This window comes from Camelus dromedarius, chromosome 28 (genome assembly GCF_036321535.1).
Source record: "Camelus dromedarius isolate mCamDro1 chromosome 28, mCamDro1.pat, whole genome shotgun sequence".
NCBI classification, from domain to species: Eukaryota; Metazoa; Chordata; class Mammalia; order Artiodactyla; family Camelidae; genus Camelus; species Camelus dromedarius.
The window spans coordinates 25,983,270-25,998,971 of NC_087463.1; the positions used below are offsets into that span (position 1 = coordinate 25,983,270).

General features: G+C 51.0%; 1 protein-coding gene across 5 annotated transcripts; it reads right to left on the reverse strand.

Moving 5' to 3' along the window:
* Positions 1–11,372: 11,372 nt before the first annotated feature.
* LOC105103855 (uncharacterized) lies at positions 11,373–15,422 on the reverse strand. 5 transcript variants are annotated; one of them, XR_010378214.1, is made up of 4 exons: positions 15,278–15,422; positions 14,017–14,182; positions 13,661–13,850; positions 11,373–12,694 (listed from the first exon to the last, which is right to left on the reverse strand). XR_010378214.1 is itself a non-coding variant. In XM_064480447.1 (4 exons), the coding sequence occupies exons 1-4, from the start codon at positions 15,369–15,371 to the stop codon at positions 12,523–12,525; spliced, it is 996 nt and encodes a 331-aa protein (XP_064336517.1). In that variant the 5' UTR covers positions 15,372–15,422; the 3' UTR covers positions 11,373–12,522. The 5 variants fall into 5 exon arrangements, 2 of the variants coding, with proteins under 2 accessions (XP_064336517.1, XP_064336518.1); XM_064480447.1 differs by having other exon boundaries at positions 14,017–14,556; XR_010378213.1 differs by lacking the exon at positions 14,017–14,182.
* Between the last annotated feature and the right edge of the window lie 280 nt (positions 15,423–15,702).

A 15,702-nucleotide genomic window follows, 5' to 3' on the forward strand; every position in this document is an offset into this window, starting at 1 on the left:
AGTGGGTGGCGTGTGGCCACAGGGAGGCATCACATGGGGAGATTTTGTTCTCCAAGCAAATTCTGTATTTTATTAAATCCTTGTGCATGCACTCAGTGGAAGAAAGAATTGGTCACATTTTAGTCTTTTCAGTAACGTCCACATACACAAATAGCAGTCTCAGTCACAAGGGGCATCTTTAATATAAACGCGTAGAAAGAGCCTCTGTAAACCCTCAGGGATGTGAGGGGAGGACTGTAACCAGCACAGCCTCTCCTCTGTTCAGATGTCCATCTAGACTTTCTCCGCTGCAAGTGGAGAGTTTGCCAGTGTCTGTGGAGAACATCACGCTATCGAGTAGCATACTTAAATTATGTAAGTTTGAACCACACGTAGCAAACTCTTTTTCTTCTTCTTTTTGGAAGAGAGACAGTGGAAAGAGTGAAAACAGATCTCTGATATTCTACCCTGATCTCAGAGGAACACCAGTCTAGGTATGCAAACCATGTATCAGATTTCCCCCAAACCTCTGTCGACACTGAAGTCTCCCCCACGCCCCGGCCTCCCACCCCTGCCTTTTTAGGGTCCTTCTAAGCAGTACCACCAGGTTCAGATAAAACTGGCCTTTATGAAGGGCAGCTCTGGGTAACTTGGGCGGCATCCTGCAGGGAGAGCTGCAGTAGCTGCTCAGGTGACGGGGCGAGCGGTGTCATCACCCGGGGACTAGGACCAAACACCCGAAACCTTACACATCCCCGCACTGGGGCCACTTGGCGGCACAGCCTCACAGACTTAAACCACAACAGAATGAGAGATGTGTTCCACGGGGCAGGTGTTGCCTCCTGTTGTTTGTTCCCAAGCACGGCACTCAAAGGGCAACTTGGGCTTGTTTGTCTGTTTTTGAGTAAATCAATTCGTTTATTCTTAAACGGTTCTAGACGAAAGTGATCTCTGTTATATGCATTTAACAAAATACATAATAACTAACAATACAATTTTGGTTTCCTTTGCTGTTTCTATTTTTAGGTAAACTTAAAAATGCATATTCTTAAATTTCTGGGTGGCTACTTAAAAAAATTTTTTTTTCTATCAGGACAAGAAATATAAACATAGGGGTGGAGGTATAGCTCAGTGGTAGAGCACATGCTTAGCATGCATGAAGTTCTGGGTTCAATCCCCAATACTTCTATTAACAAAAAAATTTTTAATTAAAAAAAGACACATAAACATAAAATGTGCCATTTTCACCATTTTTAAAGTATGCAGTTCAGAGACATTAATTACATTCACAATTCTATGCAACCATCATCACTACCCATTTTCTAAACGTTTTTATCACTTCAAAGGGCAAATTTAAACTCCATAAATACATAGCCCTAGACTTAATTAAGCAGATAAAGAATAAGAAGCAAGCTGTAATGGGTGATCAAGGTGATACATTTATCATAAACATGAAACTTGGGGGGTTTTAAATCTTTTTTTAAAAAAATCTTTAAAATTTTTTTTCTCTCCTTTTAAGGGGTCAGTAGGTTTATTTATTTATTTTTTCTTATTTATTTATTTATTTGTTTGTTTGTTTGTTTGTTTGTTTATTTATTTATTTATTTTTAACAGAGGTGCTGGGGGTTGAACCCAGGACCTCATGCACGTTAAGCATACACTCTGCCGCTGAGCTACACTCTCTCCCTGAAACTTGGGTTTTTGAACCAAGTGATGAAGCCCACAGCTCAAAGCAAAACCCAGAGTTGGAGCTGGGGGTCACATCAGTGCTCTCTGGCTTCTGAATTTGCCCCTGTTCCTCTGAATGCTTTCCTGGTCGTCACGTCATCTGGAGGCCTTGCCATTCCTGTTGTATTTAATTCTAATGGGTCTTAACTTGCCCAGAGTGTTATGTTTTGTTCTGAAATTACTTTTATCCCAGAGAATATGGTACGTTGAATACCAAACAGCAAGATTCCGTGCCGGGGCACCACCACCGTGGTGCATTCTTTCAAGTCTTAAAAACCATAATTGCTGGAGCCTTTGGACCGGGAGCACATCGTTTGGATGGATACATGAGGACTTGCTGCTCTGTGGGCACTGAGGGGGCAGCCGAGCAGACAGGTTCAAGTTCCAGGTTGGGGCCAATTCCTCTGAGCGCGTGTTGCTTTGCCAACCTAGCTCGAGTCCACATTCATGAGTCTCCTGATGTCCAGCTGTCAGCCACTGAAAACAGATGCTGGGAAGACTGGCTGACCATGGCCCCTGAATTTTCTGCCCCTCCCCGCCCTCCCATTGATCGGGGGCGGGAGGAGTGGGTCTCTCTGGGAAGGCCTCTGCCGTCCCCAGTAGATCTGTATCTATGGTAATCGTAGGACGTTATTGTGAATAACTGGGGGAAAGAAGGTGTTCAGCTCTCCTTTGTAAACTGTCAGTGCGTAAGTAAGTTATTTGTGGCTTCAAAACATTATGTTTAATGAACACATAGTCTACCGGGTAAGGACTAGGGCAGCCCTCTTTAGGAGCTGTGTGCTCCCAGGGTGTGTAATGGGAGGTGTTTGGTTTCAGTTACGCACTAGGGAAAAATGCTGTGAGTCAGAGGGAAAAGTAAATTATGCAAGAGAAGCCGTGTGTGTGTATGTGTGTGTATGTATGTGTATGTGTCTGTGTGTGTATATGTGTGTGTGTATGTGTGTATGTGTGTGTATGTGTGTCTGTGTGTGTCTGTGTGTGTATATGTGTGTGTGTATGTGTGTATGTGTGTGTATGTGTGTGTGTGTGTGTGTGTGTGTGTTGGGGGGGCTCTCTGGAGTTACTGTTGTCGGGACTCGTCCTTTTGCAGCAGGGGGACTTGTCTAAACCAAGGCTCCGTGCCAGCGTGTCCGAGGCTCTGCCCACCGGGATGGAGGAAGGGGCCCTGTGCTGCCGGATTCTTGCCTTCTGGCCCGTCTCAGGCTGGGCTAATTCTCCTAGACAAGGGCAGGCTTCTGAAATGAATCCTTTCCTCCATTGAGGAAGAAATTTCTCCTGTGGGTGAAACTCAGGCTCAGGATTGAACCTGAGCTGTGATCCAGCGATGAGATTTCGCTCAGGGCACAGAGAAGCAGAGTGGAGCTCAGAGCGCAGAGCTCGGGAACCTGGGACAAAGGCTGCTTCTCCCTCTCACCATGGGGCTGCCACCGGCAGGTGCATCCGAGCTGGCCTTCTTGTCCATAAAGTGGTGAGGAAGGCAACAGTGGTGCCCATGGACAGGTGTGCACTTGCGACACAGCGACTGGTCGCTCAGTTGCAGCTGCTGCCATTACGGAAAATGCACAGCACGCAGAGGTGGTGGACAGAGGACAGAGCCCGGAATCTGAAGACAGATTTGATTTCATGTCTTGACTCGGCCACCGTTGTGCTGAGACAGGGCCTGAGTTTTACCCACAGGCTCTTAAAGGCTATCACTCCTTATAAATAAAAGGGAGAGAGTGGAGGGGCGTAAGAGGACCAGGGACTAGATTGGGTGTGTGTGCACGTCTGGGTCTAAGGATGGTCGGCGGTGGGGTTGGCTAAAATCTCTGACTGTCATCATCAGTACTCAAAGGGATGACGGCAGTTGGTGGAGAGAAATCTAGGTCAGGGAGGGACACTGGGGAATGGAGTGTGTGGCGGGGCAGTGGTGCAACATCCGGGAGGAGTGTGGGGACAGGTCCAAGTAGGGAGTGCAGTGACTCCCTCAGTCAGTCCCTTTACGTGGCCTGTCCCTCAGAGTGAGTGTGAACACCAGGAGATTGTACCCTAAGTCTTCCCCTACTCTACTTTAAAAATATTTTTCTGTAAAATAATACCCCTGACTCTGGACTTAGAAAGGAGTGCTAATTGTCCATCCTCGTGAGTTCTCTAGAACCTGCTGAACTGCACACTGCAGGCTGGTGCGTTCACAGTACATGACGTGCACTTCAACAGAAGAAAGTGAATCTCCTAAAGTGGTTGAAAGCAATTTAAAAATATTAACTGGGGTAAAAAACTGAAATCTCCTGATCCCTCACTGACCCACCCATTCCTTGTTCTCACCTCCCAAAGGGAAACCATGTGAACAGCTTCCAGAAGCTCCCTCTGACCGGGAGGCACAGATGGGCATATACAGGGGCTCAGACTACAAGGTGGGTCCTGCAGGGGCTTTTTTAATGTAACAATAAATCTCTCCACATCAATACGTATAAAAATACCAAATTTTATTATTTTCTTTTTCGGTAAGGGAGGATAATTAGGTTTGTGTATTTTATTTATCTCAATGGAGGGACAGGGGATGGAAGCCAGGACCTTGTACATGCTGAGCACACACTCTACCACTGAGCTGCACCCTCCCCGCCTCATCTTTAAACAGGTGCACAGCACCCGCTGTCCGTCAGCACGCTCACTTCTGTGAGCAGTCCTCTACGACTGGGCACTTACATGTTCCCAGAAATTTGCCGTGTACCTACGTCTCTGGGCATGTACGAACGTTTATGTGGGGGACGGACTCCTGGAAGTAAAATTGGCAGGACAAAGGGCAGATGTGCTTACATTTTAGTAGACGTGGCCACCTGCCCTCCAAACACCGGTCCTCACACAGGGTGGCCCAGCAGTGCGGACGGTGCCGGGGCCTCACACTCCGGGTCTGAGTCTTTGTTCTCTGGAGATGTTTCAAGGACCACTTGATGGGAGGCCAAAAAGAGGCTGGGCTGGGGAGGCAAACCAGCAGCCAGCATGGCTGGGGCTGGGACGGCTCTATTTTTACTTGCCTCTAAACTGGGATTCTGATACAAGGGTTTTTGATAAGAGGTTCTGCTTAAAAGAAAAAAAAAAGATAAAGAAAAGGTTTGAAGACTATTCATTAGGTTGTTATATGGCAACTGGTGATGAGAGGCCGTGCTGAGAGGCCGGCTTGCCTGCTGGGTGAGTCAGCCACCTTAGAAGTGGCCTTCAGGTGGCCGCGGCCCCAGCCAGCACCTTGATGGGATCCCTTGGGCGACTCCAAGCCAGAACCACCGGATGATCCAGCCCTGAATTTCTGACCTGCGGAAGCTGTGTGCGATAATGGATGTTCATTGTGGATCAAAGCCTCTAAGATTGGGGATACTTTGCTCTGCAGCCGTAGATGGCTAATGAACCTGGGAGTGTGAGGTGTGGTGTCCCAGAGCCTGCAGTTCTGTTTTTTGCACTGGGATTTGAACCCCACTTCTGATCCTGTCCCACGGGCTGTCCTTGGCCTTTCCTGTTAGTGTAGGACACACCACCCCTCCCACAAGGAGGCTGCACTCGGACTGGAGGTGCGGGGGTGGCCGGGGAGGGACACGGTGAGCCTAGACCCAAAGTAAAATGGAACGCAGGCCGTGTGGTCACCGTGATCTCTGAGACACAATGTCGTAAACGGCCAGGAGGCTTCAGTGAGGAGCCAGGCTCAGCGCAGCTGAAGCGGGGAAGCTGTTCCTTTCACAGTGCTGGGGGGAGGAAACGGGGTGCTCCTTTGCTTGTTTGTGGGGAGCTTGGAGGCGTGTGCTCGCTTTGTAGGAAGAAGAGGAAAGAGTGTTCAGGATGAAATTAAAACCACAATCTCTGCAGGAGAACTGATGGAAAAAGGGGTGCAAACAGAGAAGGAACTTTGAGCCAGACTTGAGTTGTTTCCTTGAATCAACAGGCGGGGAACCCTGCCTCGTTCGCCCAGGACTGGAGACTCGGATTGGTGTCAGTTGGACAGTTAGATGGTACAGCCCACAGGCAAGGTGTGCAGGGCTCCCCTGGCCGCAGTGAGGGTCAGGGGCATACAGGACCCCCCGCCCGTCCACATGGCGCTCGCACTTGCACTGAAGGTGAACTAGAGAAAGGGGAGACGGAGGCCCCCCAGACAGGGCAGTGAGTGGCGGCTCCAGGCTGTACTACGTGTGGAGTGAGCGAATGTTCGAGTGGGGTCATTCCAAGGGGGCAACGGGCAAAGGAGGAATGAGGGAGGCCAAGGTAGGGCTCTGCAGGGTGATGACAAGAAACTGGCATCGATCCAGGAGGTAAACTCAGGCCCGCACAGGGTGATGGATAGGGCAGGGGGCAGGCTGGAGGCCCGGGGGGGACTTAGAGTAGCGGGGTCTGCAAGGGAAACAGCCCAGGAGCCTGAGCACGGGAGGGACAGGGAGGGACCAGGAGGCCAGGGCTGGGCCACCGCTCACTTGTCTTAATCAACAGCCAGGGCCTTTTGTTTCCCTCTGGAAGCTCCTTGAGTCCCTGCGAGGCCCAGGCTTGTTCCTGACAGTGGTGGCTTTGTGCTTCTCTCTGAAATAAAACTTTTATCCTAAAAAAGAAAATGTATCCAATGGGGCCTGTCATAATCGCAGCATTCAGGTCTTCCCCAGCTCCGGAGGGGAAGCCGCGGGCTCGCGGGGCACTGGGGGAAGGACCGGATAAGCTGGCCCCGAATTCTTTCTCCCTCTGGATATGTATCGAAGATACACAGCAAATTCAATTCCAAAACTTGGCTTCGATTTTTTTTTTCCATCAAACTCTTTTGATGTTGGGAAAGACCTGACTATGCGGCCAGGATCAGTAAAATTTGGATTAAATTCCCAAACGTTTGGGGGAGCGTGAAAAAGGGGCGGGGAAACCGGGGAGGGCTGCAGAGCAGGAGCACTGGCGCCTGGCATAGGGGCGGCCTGGGTGGGAGCAGACGCCCCCCCCCCCGCGTCTCCCACCCGCTGGGGAGAAGCGGGCTTCTCCTGTGTGATGGGCTGGGGGGGCTGCCTCGCAGGCCCCTTTTGTTCCGCGAGGGTCCAGCACTCAGAGCGCACGCAGGACGCAGATCAAGCCGAGGCCCTGCCTCCCTGGGCAGGTGCGGTCGGGTCACTGTGACCCAGCTCGCACGGGAGCCTCCCGGCAGCCCGAGCCCGCGCAGGCGCCGGCCGTGGGTGTCCGCAGAGAGGCCAGGGTTTGCTCTCACCTGGCGCGAAGGAGGAAGGGGGCCCTGGCGGTCACGTGGCAGCAGCGCCACGGTAACAGCGTTAACGCTCGGGGCTCCGGGGTCCTGTCAACAACAAAACGGGACAGCCTGCGCCGCGTGTGCCCGCAGACTCCGGGGAGGGGATGGGGGGGGGAGGCGGGGCCGTTTTGCGGGCCTGGGGCTGCGGTTTCCCGGCGGGAATGAGGTCACCGCTGTTGAGTGGCCGGGCCGGGCGGGGCGGGGCGGGGCAGGGCGGGGAGGACTGGCCGCAGCCTGGTGCCCGGGTCCCCGGACACAGCAGGGACCACAGGCTGCGGGCGGCTTGAGCCCCGGGAGGACGTCTGTCTGCGGACGGGGACGGATGCCCGCGACGGCGCGCAGATGGGAACCATCTTAGAAGGGACACCAGGCTCGTCCCCTCCCGGGAAGGCGCATCCCCCGCCGCCCGGCACCGGCGGGCCGCCCCGGGCCGCGTGCGGGCTGCGGGCTGCGGCGCCAGGCGGTGCTGGGCGGGGGCCCTCCTCCGCGGCCCGCGGCCTCCCCGGGTCGCCGGGCTCCGCCGGGCGGCCTCCATTTGCCCGCTCTCCGCGGCGGGCCTTTGTCTCGGCGGGGGCCGCGGCGCCCCCTGCTGGCAGGCCCCCGGCCGGGCGGGCCGGCCTCCGCCTTCTCGGGGTCCCGCTGCAGTCTCGGGGAGGCCGCGGCCACGCGGACGCAGGGCGCGCGGGCTTCCTCGGTGCGAGCGAGATGCTGATGCAGGAGTGCGTGCGGGCCCGCCGCCGCGCGGGGTCCCCGCGGACCCCGAGGGCAGGCAGGCGGGGCGCGGGGCTCCAAGGCTCTGTTTCCCCCAGCTTTTTCAGCAGGGCAGGGAATCACGTGCTGGTGTCCACAAAAGCTTTAGAGAACTGACCCCTTCAACCTGTCCAGAGATGTTTTCCAGGCTGCAAAGCCTCAGCAGTTTGAAGACCTTTTACGTATACCAAAGAGCTTCAGTCTGGATGAAATGCAGAATGCTAACATTTTCACTTTTAAGAGCCCAGGGGCCGAGTGCAACCTAAGCACACTTGTAAACCGTGCAAAACAGGCACTTGTGAGAGCCCCCCCCCCCCCCCCACGGCCCCACTCCCAGTCTGTGTCAATGCTGTGTGCCTGGAGCGTCAGGAACCCAAAATTCTGAGAACTTTTTCCGGCTGGCGATGTGGAAGTTTGGGTTCACAGCGGGGATTTTGAAATCTCTGTAGGATTCCAGTCAGTGTGTGTCATGGAAAAGCAGATTCACTGGCCCATCCTGCCCCCTTCAACGCGCTACGGAAAGGTGGGCCTGGGACCCACGACCCTGTGTCCCCTGCAGCGTCCAGCACATCCTAGGTGCCCTGTGGTGAAACAAGGATTCTGCTGAAGAGACCCACTGCAGGCACCTGGCTTTCCAGAAGGAACGGATTAGAGTCTCCTATAGTTAAAAAAAACAAACAAACAAACAAAAAAAAAAGAAAGAAAGAAAAAGAAAAAGAAAAACCAACAACAATAAAAAAGAACACAGCATAATCCAGCAGCTCAAGACCCCGAGTGTAGAAGCAATTTGCTTCTGAAACTCTAACAGGAGATGCTTCAGCACGTCCCGGCAGCTCTGCAGCCGCCAGCAAGTAAATATTTCCACGTGGAAGAAAAGGATCCTCCAAGATGTAGCGTGCTCCGTTCAGGAGAGAGTTGCGGTGAGGTTCCCGGCTTATAGTGGCAAAGGGCATTATTATGTATTGATTCCAGCTTGACAGCTGTGTGGCTTTCCATTAGTCCCACGTGAGCTGAGTCTGTCCGACAGCCCTTCCCATCCCCACCACTTCAGGGAACAAAAGAGCAACCTCAGGCAGACAGGTCACCCTGCACAGAACACTCTGATTATCTGGTGAGTCAGAAACAGTCATATTAAAAGCTTGGACAAACCTCATGTTTAATCTGCACTGTTATTCCTCCCTCTCTTCCATTTCTGTTTGCTCCCCAAAGACTAAAAAAAAAAATCTGACTTGTGTCACTTGTGCCCTGAGTTTGAAACAAGCAAGGGGCAGGTCTAATGTGAAATTGATGGCTGGCAGTCACCAGATATCATCTTTGTTATTCACACAGACAGCGTCTTTTTTTTTGTCTCTTTAGTAAAAATATTCGGGCGAGTGGCCGGGAGTCTCAGGCTTGAGTCTGCTGCTCTCCTGCCTGCTCAGGTCCGAGGCGTCCCCAGGGAGCTCGGAAGCCCAGGAAACTTTCCTGCTCTGAGGTTTCAGAAGGACACTTTTCAGCCAGACCTCAAGCCCCTGAAATGAAAGTGAATTCTGCCCAGCACAGACGGGTCATGTTTAATTCAAGAGAAATTCATTCACTCGTTTGTTCTATAAATATTTATTGAGAGCCTATTTTGCCTAAGAGGCTGCCCCTCATGAAAGGCCACGATTTCTTGGGCGGACTGAGCCCCCACGTGGCACAGACCCCCAGCTGCTTTCTGTGTTCAGCCTGGCCCCGCAGTGAGTCTACACAGGCCTGATCCCGGAGCTCTCAGGTGGTTTGCTGTTTTGTTTTGTTTTTTAATCAGACTCTTAACTGCTTATTTAATCTAAAAAAAATTTTTTTAGGTAAATCGTAACGACAATACTGGGATAGCTCCTAGTGTATTTTATTTAATTTTTAAATTTTTAAAATTTTATTTTTTATTGAAGTGTAGTTGATTTACAATGTTAGTTTCAGGTGTACAGGAAAGGAATTCAGTTATGTATATATACACATACGTATGTATTTTTTTCAGATTCTTTTCCATTATAGCAAATTACAAGACATTGAATATAGTTCTCTGTGCTCTACATAGATCACTGTTGTTTATCTATTTTATGTATGGTAATGTGTGTCTATTAATCCCAAACTCCTAATTTATCCCTCCCCCCTTTCCTCTTTAGTAACCATAGTTTGTTTTCTATGTTCATGAGTCTATTTCTGGTTTGTAAATAAAATTCATATCTTGACGGTGGAGGGGATAGCTCAGTGGTAGAGTGCATGCTTAGCATGCACGAGGTCCTGGGTTCAATCTCCAGTACCTCCATTATAAAAAAAAATTTGTATCTATTTTTTAAGAGTCCACATGTAAGTGACATCATATGATTTTTGTCGCTGTTCTTCTGATTTACTTCATTTAATATGTGTTTAATCTAAATTTTAGCACTAAACCTAGATCTACTAAAAATAACAGAGGACAAATATAGCCTCTTGGTTGGGTGGGGGGAATATAAAATACGGGGGAAACTGCCTTCAGTTTCAGTCATCACATCCCCAGCTCCTTAATGAAGACATCCCCCCACCCTGTGCCCTCATTCCTACAATGTAAACAGCCAGTAATAGCTCTGATTTCTCTTTGTTCAAAGAAACAATAGCCTTTCTAACTAAGAAGAAAATTAGGATCAGGTGAAAGCTCGTTTTCGGGGGCTTAGAGCATTCTCTTTTTTTCCCAGAAGGACGGAGTCCAGCACTAATCTCGAGAAGAATTAGCATTTAAAGTTGGGAACAGAGTCTGCCTTCATGGTGACCAGGCACACTTGTGACTGAGTTTGAAATATTTTTTTCTTCTCTTTAACTTCCTCACTGAGGAACGGGAGTTTGGGGTACAGCAAGGTCAAAGGTCTGGGAAGGCAGCAGCCCCTCCCGGCTTTGGGGCAGACCCGCTGCCTCTGTGACAGCCCAGGCGGGCGAAGCCTCGGTGCTGGGGGCCTGGGTTTCTTTGCCAAATTAGGGGCTTACACTTACGAATGTCTGAGGAGTGCTTAGCAATGAAAGATGAGCTCAAATCTGCCCTGAATGCCTTGATTCCTTTCCAACGTAAAAGGAATCTCTTCCTGCTTGACCTCAAGTGCTTAAAAAAAAGCACCATGTGATTTGAAACTTCAGTCCCTGGGAGACATAAAAGAGACTTGGTAAACATTCGGTGTTATTCTATGCAATAAATTCAATTTGGGGCCAAATTTCAAGAGCAATCCAGGGACGTGCATGTGGGTGGGTAAACCTGAAACATGGTGACACACTTTTCTCCATTTTGCTCTTTGTGTTTTTAATAATTATTAATTCTGGAAGTCACTGGAATAGGCCAATGAGCTGATCCTTTGCTCATCAGTGTTTTCAGGGTCTGAAAAAGCGTTATACTGCATTTTCACATGTTATCTCCGATGGTTTGATGTCACTTTTCTTCAGGTTTGTGGTAGAATTTGGTTTCCTTGTTTTGGATTCTAATATACCAACAAAAATAGATCTTAAGAAGTAGTGAAGTTTTTTTGGGGGAGCCTCAAAATAGCATTTAATATCTGGTGTTTAGTGAAATTAAGCAACTCAGACGGATAAGCAATTATCCTTCACATCTTTAAGGCATAGAAATTAATACTAAGTTAGAGCTATTTCATTTTTCTTAATGGAAAATATTGGCTCCATGAGGAATGGACTGTCATACCTTGTAAATGTTTTAATTTAAGTAGAATGAAGAGACACCCGAATTAAAATGAGATTGAGTGAAAAGAAGAACACGAGGGAAGGAAATTCAGGTCAGGAGAGTTAATGCTGTAGGAAAATTCTTTGACTAGAACCAAGGCGGTGATTTGAGGGGAAACCGTGGGGCCAGTGAGACGGGCTTCACTGCAGGCTGTGGGGGTCGCATCCCTTTGGGGCCAGTGTGTGATCCTAAAATATCACACACGTGGCTTGCAGAAGTTTTGGGCTGCTTACAGCCAGGCCACGGTCTTCCCAGGTACGACCCATGAATCTGATCTTGTGGGGGACCAGCAGGCAGACAAGGAACGCTGGATGGACTGCGGGGCGTGGAGGCCGGTGGGGACGTCCTCTCCCTGGACGGCTGGGGCATCTGGAGAGGACCGGCCGGCTCCTCCGCGTTCACTGCGGGAGCCCCCTTCGCAGAGGGAGCTGTGCTCCTGTGGCCTCTGGAACTTGGAAATGATGCCAAAGGAAAATTGATAGGAGGTTGTCAGGAGGAAAAGGGAAGTTTCCTTTTGAGCTGGACGCAGGGCCCCGGCCCTAGAGATAATGAAGATGGGGAGACGCGGGAACGCTCACACGTTCCTGGCGGGGCTGTAACATGATGCGGCTGCTTTGAGAAGGGGTTTGGCAGGACCTCGAGAAGTTAGCTCAGCAGTTCAGCTCCTGGACATCACCTGTGAGAGCTAAAGAGACGTCGCACAGAAGCTGGCCCACAGGCATTCACAGCCGCATTATTCGTAATGGCCAAAAAGGGGAGGTGGCCCAGATGCCCATCAGCCGACGAGCAGATGAGCAACATGTGGTCTATCAGTTTGGCCCTAAAAGGGAGGAGGTACTGAGCCCTCCCAAGAAACCAGTCACAGGAGGAGGCTCAGAGCAGGCAGAGCTGCGTGGTGAGGACCAGAGCGGCCGTCCTCGGGACAGGGAAACCTCCGCTCTGCTTTGAAGGCCTTCGTCAGGCCCACCCAGGGCATCGGGGTGATTGTTCCGAGTTCAGGCCAGCTGGTCAGGGCCTTCCGTTACATCCGCGGGCCGCCTCGGCGCCAGTACCGAGGTCAGCGATGGGCAGCGATGGAGTGACCGGGGCTGAGCCTGGCGGCGACACCTCACATCGCCCCCCAGAGCCAGTCACGTGGCCTGTTTTTGCTTGCACTGCTGCTTCCTGTTCCCGAACCTCTGAACGCCCGTGGCTTAAGGATTTTGTCTGCGGCCAAATCGATGGTTTCTCCAGTTGGGAAACAGAAGTTGCCAGCTGGCCATCCCAGGTTTCTTGAGTGGCTGAAACAAACAGGAAAAAAGGAGAAATGGCTTCTGGCTGGGGTACTTGGCAAGAGCGATGGGGTGAGGGGAAGGGATACCAGGGGACCTGGGGAGGGAGCCTGGGGGCTGTCTCCTTACACCAACAAGTCCAGTGGTAAAATGTGAGCAGAGACTGACAGTGGTTGATTTTATGTGTCCACGTGGCTGGGCCTTGGCACCCAGGTTAGTGGTCAAGCATGTTTTGGATGTTTCTGTGTGAGCGTTTTTGGGTGAGATTAACATTCAGATCAGTGGACTTTCAGTGCATAAGAAACCTTCCACAGGGGGAAGGCAGAGTTCAGTGGTAGAATGTGTGCTTAGCATGCACGAGATCCCAGGTTTGATCCCCTATGCCATTAAGTAAATAAATAAAAATAAATCTAACTGCATCCTCCCACCGAAAAAAAAAAAAAGCAAAAAACAACTTCCGCAGTGTGAGTTGCCTTCCAGAGCGTGTGTCGGGGTGATGAGTGGGGTGGGGCCCATCCGATCAGGTGAAGGCCCGAACTGAAGGCTGACCTCCAAAGGGGCAGGCCCACAGCTGACGGCCTCTGGACTTGAACCTCAGCATGCCCTCCCCTCTGGGTCTCTGGCTGACGGTCCGCTCTGCAGATCTGTGCCTGCCAGCCTCCACAGTTGCCTGAGCCAGTTCCTCAAAATAAATCTCTTTCTGAATATACACACGTCCTTTAGGTTCTGTTTCTCTGGAAAACCCCGACTAACACACTCCTCTACAGACAGGACCAGCAAACTCAATTCTCAGGTTCAAGAATAAATATTTGGAAAGCCCTCGTGTCTAAGGAAAGCAAGCCCTTCGAGATGCTGGCTGAAGGCAAACAAATCCGGTGGCGGAAGGAAGGCCCTTGGCAGCAGCGCCAGCCACCGCAGGGTGACGCGGGCCCTTCCTCCCTCGCTGTGTCACGTGCACGTTTATGAGATAATTACTTCTCGTTTCCACCCCTCCCTCTTCTCTCCCACGCTGTTGTGTACACAGCTTGTTGGCAGCTGATCACCACGTAGTAAGCAGACTTCAGAACAGCGGGACGGCACACGGGTGGGACTCGAGGGTGGAGACACACTGGCGGTGAGGACGGACGGGACGCAGAGGGTGACCGTTGAGGCTTTGGGCTGTTGCCTGTTGGAGAGAGAGTGTGTGCATGTTTTGTCTGAGATAAGGAGAGGGCACTGTGTTAAAGAGAGCTAGTTGTTGTTGGAAGCAAATGTCAGGGAAGAAATGTGTGTGTGTGTGTGTGTGTGAACCTAGAAGAATGGAAGAAGTCGATTCAGTGGGCATTTCTCACCCCTTGTGTCTTGGCAGAATCCCTCAGGTGCTGTGTTAGGGGGATGCAGTGCACAGCTGACCCCGACCAAGGCTGGACCACAGGTAACTCTCCCCCTCTGCCCCAGTGCGGTCTGAACTTGGGCACCAGACTTCAGCGGGACCTGCTGGATGCTCCCACGTGGATCCTGGACTCGTTGACAGGAAGTGGTACTTAGAATCTGTTCACAGTCATTGTATTGTTGTCCAAGTGCTGGAATCCTGGCCTGACTTTTCATGCAAAGAGAGAGCCATGCTGCTTCCTGCTCCTTGACCCTCCGGAATTCCGGAGCTCCTGGTGGCCTTCTGAGTCCTCCCTCAGTCAGTTCTGTGGCCCTCCCCCCATTCAGTACCCCACCAGTGAGCGTCTTGTGCTTGACGTAGACAGAAGTGGTGGTTCTGGTTGCAACCAGAAAACTGATCAGGCTGTGGGGTGTGATCCCCAGGAGAGAAGGGGGGGTTCTGAGACGGCTGCCCATCGAGGGAGGCTGGCTTCCCAGAAGAGATCTGTCCGTTCCGCTCCCTAAGACACAACAAAGGAACTGCAGCTCTGGCAAAGATGGGGGCTGGGATGTTCTTTCCTGGCCTTCCTCTTTTTAATGATTCAGGGTTACCCTTAACCCCTGCCGTCTTGGTTTCTTCCTTGTACCAGGGGCAGACCTTGCGGTTACCGCTGCCCCAGATCCCACCTAGACAGTGCATAGGAGGACTGGCACGTAATAGGATGTCCCCCAATAACACTGGAAGCATTGAAAGTTCATGGTATGAAAGGGGCACCTTTGGAGAAAAAAGCCAAGCAAGCGTCTGCTGTTGCATGCTGTGCTAGAATTTGATCGCTTTGGATTCTGCACACAAACCTTCGTATTTGTTGTGGAATCTAGCTGGGAATTTTGCCTGCTCTCCAGGGTATTAAAACATCCCACCCCACATATGTATGTATACATATAACTGAATCACTTTGCTGTACACCTGAACTAACCTTGTAAGTCAACTACACTTCAATAAAAAATTTAAAAACAAACAAACAGAAAAAAAACACACCGTCCCACAAATGGAGAAAGGTCTTCCATAGCAGGTGGCTTAGACGGTGGACCGTAGATTTAGCACTTAAACCTGGATTTCTCGCCTCCCAAATCTGTGCTTTCGGTGTTAGAACGGTCGCCAGATTCCAACTGGTCCCCCCCCATAGTAAAGTATCCCGGAGAGGGGAGCAGGGGTGGGTGGGGGTTGGGCTGGCCACTTACCTGTGAGGTGGGGGCTCAGACTGAGCCCCTGGGGACACTGGATGCTTTGTGACCTTAAATAAGCCTCTTTACCTCCCTCTGCGCAGTTCCACATCAGAGGGGAAGGAAAGTGGTAGGCACCCTCTCATCTTGCTGTGCTCCAGAAAAACTGTACAAAGGAAGAAAGTGAAAGGAGAGCATCTGTTTATCTTGTGTGATTTTGCAACACATTCTGTTGAAACATTTCAAAATCCTCCTTCTCATCCTGGTTCACAACTGCTTTTTTTCAGAGGGAAACTCACATATTTTGTGAACTCAGCCACTCCATTTTACTCCTTATTCCTGGATCGGAGTCACTGGGGTGGGGAATCACTTATGACCCTGTTATACGAGGCAGCAGAGAGCATGTCCTCTGTCCCAAGCAAGTCTTTTTCTGGGAAGATGGC